The following is a 19,774-nucleotide window of genomic DNA, read 5'->3' as shown; positions in this document are numbered from 1 at the left end:
AACCTCATAAACAACTTCATCCGTCCACTGAACATTCAACCATGAGGGGTAACGGAAACCAACTTGCCGAGATTCACCGCCTCCCGTTTTCGCTTCACAATTAACAGGTGCTGCTCCTGTTATATATCAAATAGCTCCAGCCTCAACGTCTTCAACCAGAAACAACACATAATCCAAACTACAACATCCAGAAGCCTTGTGCAGGAAGAAAATCGCCACTCAAATTATTGTGCAATTCCAACAATGTTAATTGTCGGTAGCATTGATATATTATAAGCATCTCTTAACAGGAAAAAAAACTTCGAACAAAAGATGGGCAAGGGAGCGAAAGCAAAAGATTTGAACGTCATTCATGTTCTGGCAGAACAGGTCTGAAATTTTCTAAGCAGCATAGGCATTACAGGACAATGTTTGATATTATGCGCCATGTACATCATCACTCAACCTGTGCCCATAATGCGACTGTATTACATATCAGACGTTAAGGAGGGGGAGGGACTTCCAAAAACCATCCACCATCCAGCTCCAAGACTCTTCTAAGTTGATGGTAATTTTGAGATCTCTACCAAAAGCTTGTGCAGGGCTTGAGGCTTTGAGAAAAAGGGTGAGTGATCAGCACCTTTTAGCCGGAAGACCTGTTCTGGTGGGCTTGAGTTTATCATGCTCTCTTGTAGCGAAACTGGAATAGCATTATCTTCAGGTGTTTCAATATAAAACCTCCTGACAGAACCATAGTTCTTTTCGGAAAGAGAGAGCTTTTCCAATACTGGCATAAAGGGCATTGGTCTCATTGAAACAGATGCTAATGCAACATCCTGGATTGGGAAAGCAAACAAGAGAATCAGCTAGGAAACAAACACACATGAGGGGGCTGTTGCTATCAGAACATTAGAAATTTTAAAAAGAATTAAGGGGCACATTTCAACAACTTTGAGAAGAAAGACAGCTAAAAGCCATTAAAATAATTTCAATGCTTCTGCTTTAAGAATCCTTTTGTTTTTACCAACAAAAGAAAATTGACAGGACAAATATAGCATTTTCATACATCAGAATTTGTGAAGAACTGAAGCCGTTTCTGGGACTTCAAGATTGGCTTCTACCAACAAATGAAAATTAAGGAAAAAGCATGGCAGCTGGACAGCTCCCAAAAGCGGTTGGTTGTTCAAGCCCCACTACTTAATTCTACAGGTAATTACCAAGCAAAGAGCATAGCGAGCTTTTCTAATCAATCGAGGTCCCTTCAACGTTAACCTTAAACCAAATTGTATAATAAGTCAGCAATTAAAAAGTCACACTTGAATTTTCATCCATAGGATTCCTTAAATATTAGAAACAAACCAACACAAAACCTAGACTATGTTTCAAAGACATGTATCATTAAATACTAGTGTCCGTTATTTCACCAGTAGCAAATGTTTCTGACAACCATTTAAAAGAGATGCTGATGACAATCTATGATTTATGCAGTCAAGGGAGGATTCAAGCTCCAGACACCAAAGACTGCAGCTTGGCCTAAATAGTTCACAGTCTCACACCAGAATATTTGCTGAGTATTGAGGCTCAGTCAATGAACCCGAGACTTGGTGGTTTGCAATCTTCAATCACATAATCTTAAATAACATTTGGAACGATGTGTTGGCACATGATGTTTGTGGCAACAACCCGCCTATTGGTGACTGCATGTATAGAGAAACGATCATCTACTTAAGTGTGCGCTCACCCATATGTATGTCTTTGCACATGCTTGTGCATAGTAAATATATGTGATTGTAGCAACATAGTCATTGGTCTAAGCAGCTATGCCTGAAGCTCAGTGCCCCAACATCATAATTATACATGTTTGTGTAAAGTAAATGTATTTAAAGAAAATAATTATACTCTATTACGAAATTTATATAGTAAAACATACCTTGGTAGGACTCTGGTTGAATAACAAGTCCTTCAACAATGATTTGTCAAGATCAATAGCTGTTGGAGGATGATCATTCCCATTTGCATACAAAAATATCTGAGCCTGTCGCATCAGTTCATTTGAATCTCCCTGCGATAACTTAATGTATTAATCACACATACAAACCAAAATTTTTATGTATCTACACTTTTGTTTAAGATGTAATGTTTTAAGGACATCTTAGGGAAAGTTGAATCTAGCCAACTTCTTATCCAGAGGTTCCCTTCATACTTTGTGGTTAGGTTGGACCTAAATGAAGAGTTTGACCTCTCTTAATTGCTCAGAGGGAAGACTTAACCATTTTTTGTTTGCTTAGGCCTTTTAAACCCCTCCAGCCATTGATCCTTTTTCTTTGAACAAGTAAAACATATGTCAGGCAAAAAGAAGAGAAAACCGTGTCTCCCAGAAAATATGTAAATGTCTAAACAAAGTTCAAAAAATCTTATGGAAGAAAATATTAAAGCGTAATCATGACCTCTCACGTACACATGCACACAAATTGTCAATGAATAAAGACAAGACATTTCTTGAGATGTTGGGTAATAAGGTGGAGCAGTAGCACCATGCCAGTGCAAATTATGCACAAGAAGTTCAATACAGAAGTTTCAGGAAGCAATCCAGGAACTGGAATATGTATGGAAGCATTTTTCATATTTCAAATTCTAGGATCATTTCACTTATTTGGAAATCATTGCTTCCACCAAATTTAATAATCTATAGAATGAAGTTTGAAACCTTTTGGGAGAACATATCAAGAGTACTTTGTCCACTAGTCAACATTGCTGCAGCAACGAAAACAGCCTTTGAAACTTTAGAAGGGAATAACTCCATCATGTACGATATACATGCACCACCAAAATCATGTCCAACCAATATCACCTGCATAAATTTTAAAAAAGAAAACAAGCAGGTTAGATACATCATACATGCTGAAAATCCTACTACTAGGCTAGGTCCCATTTCAGATTCAAATAAAAAATAGCTTAAAATTGGACCCAAGAAACTTAGGAGGCAAACTTTCCCATATTCAACTTTTCTGATAGGCTTTCAGATATAGCTTACCAGAAGAATGAACTTATATATGGAAAGCCATGTATGAGTTCCCATGGGATAAAACAAACAGCAGAATTATAAAACATAACTTGATTAGCTCTGATCACCTCTGATGACAGAGAATAAGTGGATGGAATCTACAGATATTGTCTTGATGAAACCTATGCAAGATGTAGTTGTGAACTTTTGACAATGACTGAGTGGAGTGTCATCAGAAGAACTCTCTATTGTCTTACAAGAACATAAGTGGAAAATGCAGCATATGTAGAAGAAAAAGTAAGAGCAAGACATAGAATGGCACCTTTTCCCCATCAGCAAGTTTTTCAAGAAAATCTGTGACTGGCTTCACATATTGGGTAAGACTTGTAATGCTATTGGTGTCAAATGAATGAATTCCAGAACCAGTTAAATCTACAGCTGTAACTCTAAATCCACCATCTTCTAGAAGCGCTATAGTTTTATACCAACACCAAGCACCAAAACCACCTCCATGGACAAGGACAAAATGGTTGGTCTCTAGATCATCAAGCTTCACATCCTGTCAAAGAGGAAAATAGTTAAAAACGGTGCAACAATGAGAATGACTTACGAAAAAAAAATATTTTACATTCTAGGATTCAATAGCAATAAACATATTGATATTGCCACCATGACCTATAAGTTCATTGAGTTTTAGATCCTGAGAAGATATCAAAGACACACGAAATACACCAGTAATTATGATGCAAAACTTCACATCTTAAAGTTTGAAACATTGAACATATATTTAATAAGTTAGTTGAAATTTAATAGCGCATTCTTTATATGATGTATAATAAAGAATAATAAAAAAGAAAAGATTACAAAATAGGCCATGGCATTAGAAGTTAGACAAATTGGCACAACTATTTCAACACCCTCTGCAGCTTAAAGTAATGTCCCATAATGGGTCTGTTCATCATGCTGGGCAGAAACTAGCTCAAGTCATACTCAAATAAGAAACCATAAGCTCAGTTGTGGTTAGCTCATTCTGCAATCATATTACTTAGTTTGAGCTTGGCCCAATTCCTGGTCCCTGATAGTCAGTTGCAAAAGATAAACTATATTTCTGAAAAAATGACTTGAAACGGCAACCTTGACACTATGATGAAGGCTTCTTCCCATCTAGACAGCACTCATATTTTACTTTAAATACAATATAAATATTTTCCATGTAAATTATTAACCATAAATGAACAGGCACAAGAAACAGGAAGCCAAAATTTAAATATCATTTACAAGTGAAGCTCATAAGAATACTTATCATACTAATGTGCATGCAAACACATGCACACACACTTATAGAATCCACAGGAAATGAGAAAACCTCTCTTGAGCTAAAATGATAAATCCAAGATCTTGACAAAATGGTGGTTGAGAAAAACTGTGCAGGTATTTCAAGCACCATGTACCAATAGGAATGCAGTAGATGGGGTTAAAACAGGGCATTCCTCCATCCATTTGTCCCTTCCATTATGGAGAGATCCTAGCTTGCGTGCAAGAAAAGTAAGGTTTATTTAGTGGTGATCCATCATGGGCTGGGGTAATAATGGTTTTTTGAGCATTAACCCTGCCCACTCTGGTATAAATTTAGAGTCCATGGACATGTGCAAGTATGGAATGGATATGATCAGTGGTTGAATCATAAAAAAAGAATAACATCCCCATTTTAAAATAATGATTCCCTCCTTTTTATTTGGGTGGTCCTCAATCAAAACAATTAACTAATTGTGGTTCAATGCATATGGCATGTATGTTGTTTTACAAAGAGCCTGTTTGGGAGTGATTCTAGTTAAAACACTTTTTTATTAGTAATGCTTCCATTAGAAAAACTTTTAAAGAGAATTACTTAATGTTTGGATGTAAACCAACAGAAGGGTTTGATCGTATATTTTGATGGTGTATTATATAACAAAAAATAATTTTTAGAAGAGTTCTAAGAATCAATTCAAGTGATTCTCTAGATTTTTAAAAAGTGATCTTCAAAAATTTGCCAAATGCCTTCTTCGTGTAAAAAGGTGCTTCAAGCATTAGGAAGCGCTTTTAGCCCTCTCAAAATCACTCCCAAATGGGTGCTTAGTGTTATAAAGAGCATAATTAGTTACATGAAAGCAACCTGTAGAAGACAATAAACCCACCAGGCCCTACCGCATGATAATTGTAATCAAACTTCCTTATGGATCATCCACAAGGCTGTGATCAGACAAGGCTTCCACTGAACTTGAACGGAGTACCAAACCCACAAGCCTTTTCCATCATTTTTTGATAGGTAAAGATCAATTGTATTAAAAGCGCCTACAAAAAGGGCACACAAAAGTATACATGGTATGTACAACTCTTTACCCATCACATTCAAAATTTCTATTTGAGTACCCAACCCCGCAATGAATTTTCCCAATCCTCTATGGTGCTTAACAACAAACACAGTCAGAAACTGAATTTCTGAGCCTTTGAACCAATGGTTTTTTTGACATTAATAGCTGATTATTCAAAAAATCCATGGTGTGGGATAAACCGGCCATGCAAAACAATCCAACAAAAAAATAACACAACCAACCATTTCCAAAATCACCAGTCTAAAAAAATTCCATTTCGACTCAATTGCCCCATACCCAACAACCCAAAAAAAAAACCCACGTGCAATCCTCAGACTAATATCAAATTCGACAATCAAAATTTCCAAAAAGGCCAGAAAGAGAGGGGAAAAAAAAACAAACCAAACCTGATTAACAAGCTGCTGAGGCTGAAGCAGAGGATCAGTGAGAGAGCGAGCCCTAGAGCTAGAACTCCTGGGCAGCGAATTTTTCTTGGACCCAGAAGTGGGAAACCTGAGAGAAGTGGAGCGATCGAAGGGCAGAGGCCCCCCGTTGCGCTGATGCTGCTGAAAGAGAATAGCCGCCGCCATAGCCTGTTCCTGAATAAGCGCATCCTGGACCTTCTCCTTTCGAGAAGATCGCATTCGAGTCCATCGATTACTGGAGCCAGTGGGCAGCGCACCCGCAGCAGTGGAAGAAGAATTGGGCAATCGCTTAGAGGCCTTGGTCTTCCTCTTCTGCCTCACAGACTTGGGGGAGAAGCAGCTGCACAGGTTTCCCATTGTTGTTGCAGTTGCATGTGACAAAGACTCCCCCTATAAATATGAATATGAATACATTATATATTTAGAGGCATAACGCCGACGAAAGAGAGAGAGAGAGATCGGAAGACTGCAACGCAACCATAAGGGTTGAGAATGTGAGCTTTGCTAGTTTTATAGGCTCTGAATCTTGTGTAAAATGTTTTCTGAATCTCTTTTCCCAGAACAGTTTTTATTCCCTATTTTATTTATTTTTTTTTTTTGCCCATTTTTGCCTTTTCTAAAAAAATATTTGATCAAAAGAAAAAAGTCAAAATAATCTTTTAAAAAATAAAATATATAAATTCTTATTTGATTTTAAATTTTAATTAATACAAGATATGTTAAGAAAAAATAATTAAAATTTTATTCAATATGATCATATAAGATATGTATATATATATAAAGATAATATTACTATATATATATATAATTTTTATTTTAAAATGATTTAATAAGATATTTAATATATTAATAATTAATCAAATAAATTACTTTAATATAAAAATATACTCATTTATAATAATTCATATTCCAATAAATAAACGCCTACCTCGATAAGATTCATCAATTAAATTACACTTTTAGATAAATATTGATTATATCAATCAAATAAATTAGAGATTTTGTTATCTAAAGAATCTTTTCATACCAAAAAAGAAAAAAAAAAAGTCTAACCATATTATTGATTATATCATTGATCGGGTTAGTATCAAAACACATGATTAATCAGGTCATGTCATATGTACATTTAAATCTCATTATTTTGCATTTAATTTTATTCTTTTATATCATGATTCTACTATTTGAACTTGGTCCAATTCTTTAGTATTTAGGTCTTATTATTTGTACTATCATCAAATGATTTAGTTTTTATCGTATATTTTCAACCACAAATATTAAAAATTGAATAGATATTTTCTCAATTTGTTAACTTTTCAAAGTAAAAAAGGTCAATTGCTAAAAAAGTAAGTTTCCTTCAACTTCATTTTCTTGAACAAGTTTCTTGACAACCAACCACACCTTGAGGAGTGGTTTGGTTAATTATTTTGTTCCATATATCTCAAAAAGAATGATAATTACCCTAATACATAGTAGAATTGAATTCAAGACTAAGGAGGGTTAGGCTGCATTCATTTAAACTGAGGAAAGTGAAATAGATAAAGCTAGCAATAACTCCACCTAGCCATTAAATATTTGTGATGGAGATATGTATAGCCAAATGGAGAAGAGAACCGACCAAGAGAAAAGAAGAAGAAGAAGAAAACAACATGAGATAATGATACCCAAAGGCCTGCAAACCCAGCTAGAAAAAATTAATTGGTAGTCCCTAATTGACCAAGACTAGCTCCAAAGCTTCATTATCACATCTCGGAACAAACTTGACTTGTCTGGCAGCATATGGACAGCCCAGCCAAACCCCACAATCCTTTGTCAAATTCCCATTTCCATTCCCTTATGTCATAGAAAAGACTTAATGGTAAAGAATCCCAAGTTGTTTTCTTACTCCAAAATGAGCTTAAGAAAGTCTTTTGATCCATTAATATTTCAGGAGAAACATATTGACCCTGCACTCGAAGGGAGCTATATTCATTGACCATTAATGGAGGTAAACCTATCAGTAATGTCTTTTATTTTTCTAGGGTTGTTGGTAGATGAGTGGCATCATTGCAGGCCTGTTGGATATGGTCCCAAGTGCTGTGGATTCTATAAAAGCTGATTGGCGGATGTTGAATGCTGAGAAGTTTCTTTAATACCCTACACTTTTAAGTTGCTTCTTGAAGCTATGTATGGGCATGGGGTGGTGGAAAGTAGTGGTTACAAATGAGGTTCTTTAATGCCCTATTGCCCCAACCATGCATGCCTTAAGCTTTAGATGCTCACTTACCAACTGTGCATGCCCTATTATTAATTGACTCTTTTCCACTATATAGGTGGGATGTTGAACCACCCATATCCTTCCCCGTCTCCATCTTTCAGTTCTTGTCCAGGTGGTTTTTTATCACTGTCTACCAAAACCTAGTTCATATTAACCATAAATAGCTAAATGATGTCACTATCGGCACTTTCCCAAACGGGTCTGCTCTAAGCCTAAGAAACTTGTACAATTTTAAAATACGTTTACACGTACGAGCTAACCACTCATTAATACTGCGTCCATGGATTGTATATCTAAACTTTTATGGTACCTTCCCAGTTACACCCAAAAGCAACAAACTCCTAAATATATCCCATTCTCCTATGACCAGACTGAAATCGGTAAACGGGAAAGGTATATTTCACAACATGAATAGTTCTAGGACCACTTCCTCCTCTGATCTTTCCCTTTGCTTTTGAACCTCGAAAGAATGCACCAAGGCATCATAACAAGGCATGTGGCTTCCTCTCTTGTATGACCACTAGACCATATCCACATTGAGAAAATAGTAGTATATATATAGATGAGAAATTGACATGTGGCTATGCAATGATGGCATACATGATATGCACATGATCCTAGTGATCCTCCTGCAAAGCAACACTTGGAATATATGATAGAGCTGAGGCTTGCAAGCAGCTTTAAAGATATCACCCACATGTTTGATCATTTAATTGAATATATGGGCATGGTTAATGGGGCATTGCATGCTAGGTAGAATCTTGATAGGGGCCAGAGATATGTTGGTCACATTCCACGTCTTGGAAATGAGAAGGCGCACATAGTCTTTTGGGCCTGGGATTCATGTGCCTCACTCACAGACTCATCTGCTTACTGCCATCTGACCGGTGTTCCAAATATATATATGTATGGATGAATTGGGAGATTGAAGAGTTGGACCACTGCCTAGTAGGATGCATCAAGAGGGTCATAATAATTTGTCATGCTTGGCTCAAGAAGTGGAGCACCAGTGGAGCTGGTATAAACTAAACAAATTTTGGAAGGAGTTGGGGCATGAGCCATCTTTAATCATTGAAGAGATAGCAAATGTATCGGTTTAATTTCAAGTTGGGAGAATTGAGAGTTCATAGTGATTAGTAATTCTAGTTGAAGCCCCTTTATTTGTAGCGTTTTAGCAATCGTGCTTCTTTTTTGAAATCACTTATCAAGTGCTTGTTCAAAAATTAGTTGAAGTAATTTTTGACATTTTAAAAAATTTGTCATATACGTTCAAACATTTGGAAGTGTTTTAAGCTCTTTTAAAATCATTCCCGAATCGGGTTTTTGTCTATAATATTTTTATTAAAAACATTTTTATGAAAAATGGTCAAATGCTAAATTAGTAAAATGACATTTATTTATTTATTTTGTCTTTAAGCTAAGAGCATCTCGGATGTCACCCAAAAATAGCAATATAAAGCTATTTTTTAGCATAGACAATTACTCTTTAATGTAAATGTTAAAATAGAATGTCAAATTTTGGGACCACTCCAATGCATTAACTTAAGTACCTATGGAAGCTAATGTTATAAAATGTTAAGTTGTTTATTTTTATTAATATTTGAATATATTTAGTTGAACTTAAGTTCAAATAGAAGTTTTTTATTACTATTTCAAACTTCCTTAGGTGTTCTTTCAAAACTGCTTTAATAGGATACCCACTTAATCAGAACACTGTACATGTAACCACTTCTACCTAAAAGGTTTTTAGAAGGGACTTGACCTTCAACATGTTAATTTCTTACCATTTCCATAATGGTTTTATTTTTCCTTTTAACTATATCTTTTTGTTGAGGTACATAACTACTATCGCTGAATACCATAACTTTTGCAATAATTATAAAATTCATTGGAGGTGAATTTTCTTTATCTATCAAATCTCAACATCTTTATATCACAACCACTTTGTCTTTTAGTAAGAGTTTTGAATTTTATAAACATAAAGAGCCTTAGATTTTTATTTTAACAAATAAATTCAAAATTTTCTTGTAAAATCATTTATAAAGGTCAAAATATATTTGTGTGACTTGTGGTGTCCATAACTTTTACATATAAAACACTGTATGTGTGATTGTGGTGTCCATACCTTTTACATATAAAACATTGTATGTGTGACTTGTCTTCAGGTCCAAGAGTGTTGCCCCTTCCTTTAGAATAATTTTCGTCACCATTTCATCTCTATTGTTAAAGTTGTTATGTCCTTCTCTGCCTTTGCCATGACTATGACCTCTTCTATCTTATTGGTCGCCACGACCTCTTGTAGATGCTTTACTCTACAAGACTTGTTTCAAATTAGTAAAATTGATTATCTAATTCATTTGTTGTTAATGTGAACACAATGAATTCATCAATCCTTAAAGTGAAGATATTCTTTCCTTTTTTAGTCACTACAACAACATAGTCAAATTTTACACTTAAAAATTGCATAATTTTCTCTACTATTCATTGATCATCAAGCTTCTCATCATTAATCCGCATATGGTTTACAATGATTTGTACCCAATTAAAATAATTCGAGATTGATTCAAAGTCATTCATGCAGAGAGACTTAAATTTACTTCTTATTGTTTATAACTTCATTCGTTTGACACGATTATTAATTTTTGTATAATTTTTATAAAATAACACATGCCTCTTTTATGGTTTTTGCCTTTGAGATTTTCTCAAATATGAATTCATCTATTGCTTGAAATAGTACATAAAGCACTTTTTGATCTTTCGTTCAAAAATCCTTCAATGAATCTTTTTACTTTTTTGATAGTGTCTTAAATTCTTCTGGATCGGTTACTTTATTGTAACTGTTGTTCACTAGATCTCATAAAATTGTGAGATCAAAACCAAACATGCATCTGAATATACCAATTATCGAACTTGTTACCTAAGAATTTTAGGAGTTGAGGATGAATTAAATTATTATTTGTAGTAATAATTTGACCAATAAAATTGCAACTTTTATGATTAAGCCCCAACCAAAGGAATTTCCCCCTAAGCCTATGATTGTAAGATTAATTGAGCCTCATGGAATGAAATTTCATGTTAAGCCTATAGTTGCGAGATTAGTTGGGCTGCAAGCAATGGTCAGGCCTATGGTTGTAGTCCTAATTAGAAGCAACTATAAAATCCCATTTGAGGTGGAACAAATGTGGCTAATCTTATATATTGCTTAGTGGTGTGCCAAAGCTCACTGCCAAAATGCCCTTATATAAACTGCCCACATTTCGCTCCATCTCATTTCTACTCACCAAACCCATTCTCGTGCCAATGTGAGATTAAGAATCTTACATTTATGCTTACTTAGTATTTTTCTTTGATAGTTTTTTCAACCAGATATCATTTTATTGTATTTTTTTTTTTTTTTCACTCTCTTATTTTCTCGCCTACCTTATAGTTTTATAGGGTTTTGAATGGTTAAGGTTTCAAGTAGAGGATTTGAAGGCTTTTTAGGTATGACTTCCCCAAGTAAATAACAATTTGTAATTTTTCTCAAATTACTAATTTTTTTTTTAATTTGACTTTAAGTTAAATTATAATTTCAACATACTTTAAATATATGTTTTAATTTTTTATCTAACAGCTTGTTTTTAAAAGAATACACACAAATAAATAAATAAATAAATAAATAAATAAAATTAGAAATAGTATAACAAAAAAAAATAAATTCTTTTGATTCTTATTCTACACTAAACTTGGTCTGACTAAAGGTAAATGTTATGTTAAATTTTGTACCTCTAAAAATTTTCATTTTGCTAATTTCACTCATCTTTCACGATGTTTTAACTAAATATATCTAATTATTATTAGTTTAAAATTTTACTAAATATCTTCTTTATTCTTCTTATTTGTTATTTTCACATACTCTCCTTTTCACTTAAAATAAATGAGGAATTTGATAAAATTTCAAATTAATGGTGGTTAAGTATATTTATCCCAATTTTTGAGGCAAGTGAATAAATTTTATCCATATTTCCTTTAATGTCATGCTTGGAAAGGGAGAGAAGAACATGTGAAAATTTTCTTAAAAAAATGTAAAACTTTACACAAAAAAATTGTAAATGATGTTATAAACTTGTTGTGGATGTTCTTTTACTTTAATCATTTGTGTGAGAACTTTCTTATCCTTGGGCTGCTTTACTTTAAATTTAATCATAAGTTTTAAATTTTACTTTCTATTTTGGGAAATATTTTTCAAACTCAAAAATATATTTAAATAAAAATAATTTTTTGAGAGCTTGTTTTGAAAATAAGGTATTTTTATAAAATATTTTAATTGTATAAAGTTGTTTTTACTTGTTTTTATGGGAGTTGTTTTAAAAAAATAATTATATAAATATAAAGAATAATTAAAAATAAAGTATTACATTTAAAAAAAATGAAAATAAAGCATTGTAGGAAAAAATATACATATGTTTTTTAAAAAATATTTGAAAATACATAAAACAAGTTTGAGACATTTCAAGTTCCCAAACTAATTTTTTTCTATAAAATATTATAGAGTTGATTTTGAAAATGATTCTAAAAAATTATTGTCGAAAATATTTCTAAATAGTCTTTTATGTTTTATTTGTTTCATGTTGTGTTTGCAATTTGAGTCGCTTATATAATAGTTTCATTTGTTTGTATTTTTAATGATATATGGTCAACGGCGGAGATCAACAAGGAGTTGAATTTCATATACATCATCAACCATAGATATGAGGTGTCACAAGTTCGGTGAGTACCGTGTCCCTCTCTATTAAGCAAAAGAAAATTTAATAAAATACCCAGATTACCTCGTGTGTTTAAAAACCTCAAATGATGACCTCATCTTCTTATTCGTCTTCTTCTTCAGTGTCTTTACCTGCAAATCCTAGGTTCGAATTATGAATCCTTCGTTGGAATCTAAGCAATTTTCCCATGATTTCTTGATTTCAGGAGTATCCTATACTGTTGAAAGCGACATTGACGAGATTACGTAAAATTTAAGAGAAATTTGGACCTTTTTTTACACCCCAAAAATAGATGTTTGAAAACCCTCGTTGTCTTGGTCTCTCCCACCCTCATTCTTCTTCTCTATTTTCTTTTATTTTTTCTTTAACCTTTATAATGTCCTCATCATTACCTGAGTATCTTTCACCGTTCATCTTCATCTTCTTCTAAGATTTCTAATTTTTAGTCTTGTATGATAATTTCACCATTGCAAACATATGGGTCTCTTTAAGGTGTTTTTTCCTCCTTTTTTGGGATTAATTTTTCGTTTTTTTAAAAAAAAAAACAAATTAGGGTTTGCTTGGAAGAAGAAGGTGTGGAAAAGAAAGTTGTGGGGACTTTTATGTTCTAGATTTTGTTTGTTTGGTGAGAAAATTTTGATGAAAAGAAAAAGTTACTTTGATTTATTTTTGGGGGTGAATAGCATTAGGGCTTCCAAAAGGATTGGATTTCGCTGGGGCTGTGTTTTGACGACAGCTTGAATTGTACAGGATGACCGTCCACATCCCTCTTAGGCTTTGACTTTTGGGCCTATTGAACCTAGAGGGATGTGGGGGCCGGGCGATCGTTATTAGGTTTGACTTTTGAGAAGAGAAATGCTAGTGGTATGTTGGCACTTGGCAGCAAGTGCGTTCTCCGCTTGAACCGGCCGCCAGAGTTGAAGGAGATTAGTGCCTTTCGAAATACTCTTTTTAGGAAAATGAACAGATAACTTGAGGGGCAAGTGTAGGCTGGAAAACTGGGGAGGGGGTTGGAGGATGCAGTAGTGACACTTGCAGTAAACCTTGGGAGCTCATTTGATAATGGGAAATGGATTGAGAGCACAATTCTGATGTGGTGTATGGTGGAGGATTTCGTGTTGAACAGGGGAAAGAGATAGATAATGGAATCCTAGATATGCCAAGGCTCTAAAGAATTGTACAGTCGAGTCAATTTTAGGACATTTTGTGGGGTATGGATTTTAAGGGGTGACTTGGGTGAAGTTATTCTCCCGTCCTTTGATTTTGGGTTGGTGTTTTGAGGGGGGTGCGGGGTGGTGTTATTGATTGTGCTCTTCCTTGGAAGGAGTTGTGGCGTGCTGTTACTCCCTCACTGGTTATTTTTCTTTGCTTTGACTGCAGCTTGGGTAGGATTCTCACATCGTACCATTTACTCTCGCAGTCAATACACTCTCACAGGCAATATCCTGATTTGTATTGCTTGTGCAAAAAAAGGAGCTGGGAAATAACCTTTTTAGTGCGCCTATAGTTTGAAAAGGCACGCTTAGGCCAACGAGCTACCACTCCCTAGTTATAGAATCTCGTTTGCCTTGTTGAAGAGGCACTCCTCGTTCCATTACTTTTCCTTTTTAAACATTTCTATTTTTGAATTTTCCAATTGTATATTAAAATATATATAATTCGATAACTTTTTTTGTTGAATGCTTCTTTTAAATGTTTAGAATCTTAAATTTTTTATTGATTAGATTATGTTTTGGATCATATTTTATAAAATTGATATGCATCATAGGTTAAGTTTCACTTCATTTAGGGGTGTGCCTTGTGTTGCCTTGTGCCTTTTGAAACTATGAGTACACCATGATGTTTCTGAGTAGTGTCGTCCCTTTTTTTTGTCTCTTCTTCCCTTGTTTGCATTTTTATAGGAAACCAGAGAAATTGTATTAAGGGAAAAGCATTTGGTTCTAGGAAGGATGAGGGCTTCTTCAAGCTAATTTATAAGGAGGCAAAGAGATCTAAATCTACACTAAGGGACCAAAATATGTCTCAGGAAACCCAATTGAAGCCCCCTGAAAACCCATGAAGTCTTCAGAGAAACCTTGAGACTCCCACGAGAGAATAATAGCTGTAAAGTCTGGTTTCTTATTGATTCCATTTTGGCGTTAGATCACCAATGACCTTGTGGGGTGGCATGATGCTTTCTTGGGCAAAGGAGAAAGCCAGCCTAGAATTCAGTTCCTTTTGGTACTCTTTGGTGCATATGAAGAGAAAGGAATAGGTTCTTGATGATAAAAAACATTTCCTCTTCAAGGTAGAACCCATGTTCTGTACTTTAGTTTTATGGGGGCATCTTCTATGAAGAGGGTAATGCATCCTATGTAGACTTTGTATGTGCTTGAGTCATAGGTAATTTTGCTCTGCATTTTTTTCCTTTACTATCTTGTTTTCGGATTTTCCTGCATCTGCCATTTGTACTGTGACTGAGCTGTGTGGCTCCTCTTAAAGGAGTGATCCTATCTATCTTTAAAATAAAGCATACAAGAAAGAAGGCCTATCAGGTGTGCTGAACTTCTGTATCATGTTCCAACTTGTAAGTCAGAATGTACTTTCCTCACCATGTCATGCTGTAAGAGCAATCCTTGTCCATGTAATTTTGCACCCAAATACTCTCAGATGTTGTTTAGTTGTAAGTTGTACTATTTTGCTTATTTTAGAGCGATTCAAATTTCCTGCTACATTGAGAAGAACTAGTGCAACTTGTTTTGATATATTCGATAATTTGAAAAAACATGTACAAGTGGTTAACTTCATAAGTATAAGTTTGCTTTTGCACTCTAGAACACATGTAGATGGAATAAAAGCTTGAGGGGCACTATTGAATATCATGAGGGAAAATTAAATTGTAGTTTGGTTTTGAATGAAAAAGAAAATTAGCTGCATTTGCAGTAGATTAAAAAAAAGGTTCAATTTTGATATTGTTGGGAACTTTGTTACTATATATTAATGCCTGGAAGAAGAGAGTTAGCCTAATGATCTAGGCATACCTGTTTTGTAGCCATGGGAGCAACAGGAGCACGAAGAAAATGCACCCAAACTCGCACAATTCATGCTGGAATTTTTGCAATTGTTTATTTTGTTAACAAGAAGAACAGGAGGACAGATTCAACAAAGCTGTTGATGTATTGGAATGTCTGTTAGAGACGGACTTTATGCAGAAATAAAAATAGAAGTTCATGGAAGCTTGAGGGCTTCTTAAAATTACTCCATCCTCATCCTTTAATAGTCTCTTAGCTGTTTATCAATCCAATCCTTCAGTCATAGGAGCTGCTAAGTTATTGATTTGGTTATTTGCATAATATACAATCAAAAACTGTTGGATTTGTGTTATATTAGTATATATCTTTTCCTTTTTCGAACTAAATTTCCATCATTGCAGGACCCAATAGAAAAAGGAGATGGTAAAGGAGACCAAAAATATGGAGGTCTTCAATGAACCTGATAATTTTCTGATAACTATGAGGGAAGTGCAAGATACTCTACTAGAAGGAGATTCAAATCTGCAATCTCTGGTTGATGGGAACTTAAAAGAATGACATAGAAACAACTGAAGGCCCTGCCAGTGTGAATCCTGTTGCTGAAAGAAATGGAATTGAGAAATAGAATGAAGAAGAGGCCTGATGCACTCGAAAATAAGCTGCTAGAGAAAGGTGGCCTCTCCAAATCTGATCGAAATACCATATCAACTGATGAACGCTCCAGTCCAGAAAATGGTGATGAGATATGTAATGTCTGGAGTACACCAGAAGTGCTTGGATTTTCTGGTGAACAACAACTGGATGTATTGAAAAGTTATTGTACCAAGGAAAAAATAATGCCAACCTCATCAGATTTAAAACAAAAACAGGATAACTCACTGGAGGTTCATGAAGACCATTGTGACGCCTTATCAACAGTTGATGATGCCTCCACTGGTCAATTTGCTGCAAAGGTTTCAGACAATAGACCTGCATCTGTAAAGGGAGTGTGGCAAAGGGATTTGAAACCCACTAGCAATGACGACAAAATTTCAGATACTAAATCTGATGATCCTTCCTCCAAGCAGATAGCAGAGAAAAACAAGAAGTTCAAAGATGAGTTGGAGGCTCCACCAGAAAGAGCACCTCTAGGTGATTTGAGGAAAAAGCTCCTCATTCTTGATATAAATGGGCTTCTTGCAGATATACAATCTCATACTCCAAAGGGGTATAAGGTGGACAAAAGAATTGCAAAAAGGGCAGGTGAGGATCGACTCCAAAATGTTTATCTGCTCATGAGTTTCAGGCATTTTATTTCACAATCAAGTCAATCAATTTGTGTCACTCAGATTGTAATTGGATCATTTTTTTCCTTCTCAGTTTTTAAGAGACCCTTCTGTTCTGAATTCCTGAAATTCTGCTTTGAGAGATTTGATGTGGGCATCTGGTCATCAAGAACTAAGTACTCATACCCATTCTAATCAAAGTCTTTAACTTTTTTCATCTCCTACAGTAGCTTCATTATTTTCTCCTTGAAACAACTATTTTATAACCTTATCCCATACATGAACTTCAAAATTAAGTTGTTTCTGCAGGAAGAATGTAGAACAAGTAGTAGACTATTTGCTTGGTGATATGAAACACAAACTGCTATTTTGTTGGGTAAGCTCTTTGAAGTTTTCTTTGAATTTTCTACGTATTTGCCTCCAATATTGGTTGGGCAACCTATTCTATATAAATTTTGCCCATACAGCTTCTTTTATATCTGCTACCAAATTTTAGGTTCCTTGTTCTAGTGTCTAAATAAAAAATTTTCATCATCCTTGTTTTGTTTCGCAAATGACAAAATGTTTTACCTTTAACGTCATCATCTGGTTGCAGGATCTATCCCACTGCACTGACACAGGATTCAAAACTTTGGAGAACAGGCACAAAACCTTGGTATTTAAGGAGCTGAGGAATATATGGGATAAATGTGACCCCAATCTTCCATGGCCGAAGGGAGATTATAATGAATCTAATACATTGTTGGTGGATGATTCTCCATACAAAGCTTTGCTTAATCCAGTAAGTTCCATCACTTATTTTGTTTTTCTCTGTTTTAGGATGCAGATGCTTATTTATTTATTTTTAGTTTTCAGTTCATGCCCTAATTCTTGTTTTTGAATATGTGATAAACTTTCATGCAGCCACACACAGCAATTTTCCCTAATTCATACACATACCAGGATAAAAGCGATAATTCTTTAGGTAAGATGTCTTTCAATATGATTCCTCCAATTGACTTAGTCCAATCTGGATGAAGTAACTGTTATCTTCAATAATTTTCACTATTTATAAAATTTCAAATTAATTATTTTCTTAATATGTGTGGCTTATAAATTAGAATATCGAGATAGGACATGTGTTGCAGTGATCTGTCTGACCTTAAAATTCCTCACCAATGATTTAGGATTTTGTGACACTTAATTTTCATTCCTCCAATTGATTTCTACATATTTCAGAATGCAGAAATTTTGTTAAAACTCAATGCAAGAGGAAGAATTTATGAACGGCATAAAATCTGTTGTTTCTCAAAATCTTCCAACTCTTAAAATTGGAAAAATGGTTATAATTGTTGTCATTATTGTTATTTTCCAAGAAAAACAACTGTTGACGCTTTCTCATATCTAATATGCAAATTAGATAGTTACCATTAGTTCACATCATGGATTCACATTGTCTATACTATTACAGAAATAAATCCACATTAATGTTATAATAACTACGTATCAGGAGGTAGATTTATTTTCCAACTTTTCATATCATGTCCTTGGTTTAAGAGAAGGAAATGATACAGATGAAAATGCAATTGATGGCAGGTTTAGGAGGTGAGCTTCAGGTATATCTGGAAGGGTTAGCTATGGCTGGAGATGTAAAGATGTATGTAGAGCGACACCCATTTGGTCAAAGTGCTCTCACTGAACAAAGTCCATCATGGGGCTATTACCATAGCATTTTGAGGGCTGTGTCTTCTTCAACAATGACAGGATAATTCTTATCTCTCTTTTTAGCTTGGTTATTGGATTCCCCAAGGCCTAGTCTTTGGGTGAGCTTAACCGGATTTTTTGATAGGGTAGGAAAAACGGAGTTGGGGTTATGACATTCTTGATGGCTGTTTCATTTTAGTGAAAAAAGTCAATCTGGTGTGGGATGCTGTAATTTGCAACAGGATGGTTGCTTGGAACGGTTAGGATGTATGTTTAAGAGAAACTCTCTTTCTGGGGAACCCATATTGAGATGACTAACATGGATTCTGATTGATACTTCAACCAAGCAGCTACTTTGGAAAGTGCTTTACTTATAGAGCTTTAGTACTGAGATGAAGCCTTGCTGATGGATTTTCATATCCTGTTTACACAACAATCAGGAAGGGCCACCCAGGCAGTCAATCTAGCTATATCCCATTCTCTGCTTCTTGTTCTCCCATGTACTGCCATGTTATTTACTATTGAACAGAAGTTTCTGTCTCTATCTGTCCTTATCGTAGAACATGAATCCCATGCTTTCTTGGCATGATCCTGATTGTCATATCTTAATGAAAAACGCTGTCATTCATTCATGACAGTTCAATAAAGTGGTTGTGGAATTGCAGAGAAATAATTTTGACATGAATGAATCCAGTTGTTAGCATATTCTATGTTCTGTTCATAATTCTTGTTTGGAACTTCTCCATATGTCGAGTAATCTAGTTGGTTGTGTCCTCAAACATTTATCTATTTGTTTGTTTGTTGGTCGGGGTTGGCTCCGAGTGAGGTGTGGGGGCAATGGGGTTTGGTTTCTTGCTCATCTTTGAGTATATAGCATCCTCAACTGATTGAACAGGATCCCCAAGATTCACAGCATCATCATTGATCTCATAAAATCTCTCTTGGGCATCCTTTGGAAAAAGCTATGTGTTTCTCTGAACTCCAATTTTTTATTATATAATTTAATAAATGATATTTTTGAATTTTTTGGGTCAATTAAAACATTGGAAAATAC

The 19,774-nt window shown here is 34.7% G+C and overlaps 2 protein-coding genes across 4 annotated transcripts; one reads left to right on the top strand and one right to left on the bottom strand.

The window, feature by feature from the left end:
• Positions 1-203: 203 nt before the first annotated feature.
• Positions 204-6,315, bottom strand: LOC100260081 (putative methylesterase 11, chloroplastic). Its single transcript, XM_002279623.5, has 5 exons — positions 5,745-6,315; positions 3,306-3,542; positions 2,687-2,830; positions 1,910-2,041; positions 204-815 (listed from the first exon to the last, which is right to left on the bottom strand). The coding sequence occupies exons 1-5, from the start codon at positions 6,117-6,119 to the stop codon at positions 537-539; spliced, it is 1,167 nt and encodes a 388-aa protein (XP_002279659.2). The 5' UTR covers positions 6,120-6,315; the 3' UTR covers positions 204-536.
• A 6,519-nt stretch (positions 6,316-12,834) lies between these two features.
• LOC100244680 (uncharacterized) lies at positions 12,835-19,390 on the top strand. 3 transcript variants are annotated; one of them, XM_059742786.1, is made up of 7 exons: positions 12,835-12,905; positions 16,174-17,014; positions 17,132-17,213; positions 17,347-17,413; positions 17,633-17,818; positions 17,941-18,001; positions 18,613-19,390. In XM_059742786.1, the coding sequence occupies exons 2-7, from the start codon at positions 16,381-16,383 to the stop codon at positions 18,783-18,785; spliced, it is 1,203 nt and encodes a 400-aa protein (XP_059598769.1). In that variant the 5' UTR covers positions 12,835-12,905; positions 16,174-16,380; the 3' UTR covers positions 18,786-19,390. The 3 variants fall into 3 exon arrangements, with proteins under 3 accessions (XP_059598769.1, XP_010660620.1, XP_010660619.1); XM_010662318.3 differs by lacking the exon at positions 12,835-12,905 and adding an exon at positions 12,912-15,327; XM_010662317.3 differs by lacking the exon at positions 12,835-12,905 and having other exon boundaries at positions 12,912-17,014.
• The last annotated feature ends 384 nt before the right edge of the window (positions 19,391-19,774 follow it).

Source organism: Vitis vinifera, chromosome 14, assembly GCF_030704535.1.
Source record: "Vitis vinifera cultivar Pinot Noir 40024 chromosome 14, ASM3070453v1".
Lineage (NCBI taxonomy): Eukaryota > Viridiplantae > Streptophyta > Magnoliopsida > Vitales > Vitaceae > Vitis > Vitis vinifera.
The sequence above is the reverse complement of the archived record's forward strand: the minus strand, read 5'-3'. Positions and strand labels throughout refer to the sequence as shown.

Coding starts and splice junctions, on each gene's coding strand:
- LOC100260081 (XM_002279623.5), bottom strand. CDS start 6,119: ATGGGAAACCTGTGCAGCTGCTTCTCCCCCAAGTCTGTGAGGCAGAAG. Junction 2,042..2,686: donor TTGATATGTTCTCCCAAAAG/GTTTCAAACTTC, acceptor AAGTTATCGCAG/GGAGATTCAAATGAACTGAT. Junction 816..1,909: donor TCAACCAGAGTCCTACCAAG/GTATGTTTTACT, acceptor TTCCCAATCCAG/GATGTTGCATTAGCATCTGT.
- LOC100244680 (XM_059742786.1), top strand. CDS start 16,381: ATGGAATTGAGAAATAGAATGAAGAAGAGGCCTGATGCACTCGAAAAT. Junction 17,015..17,131: donor AAGAATTGCAAAAAGGGCAG/GTGAGGATCGAC, acceptor TTTCCTTCTCAG/TTTTTAAGAGACCCTTCTGT. Junction 17,214..17,346: donor ATCTGGTCATCAAGAACTAA/GTACTCATACCC, acceptor TTGTTTCTGCAG/GAAGAATGTAGAACAAGTAG.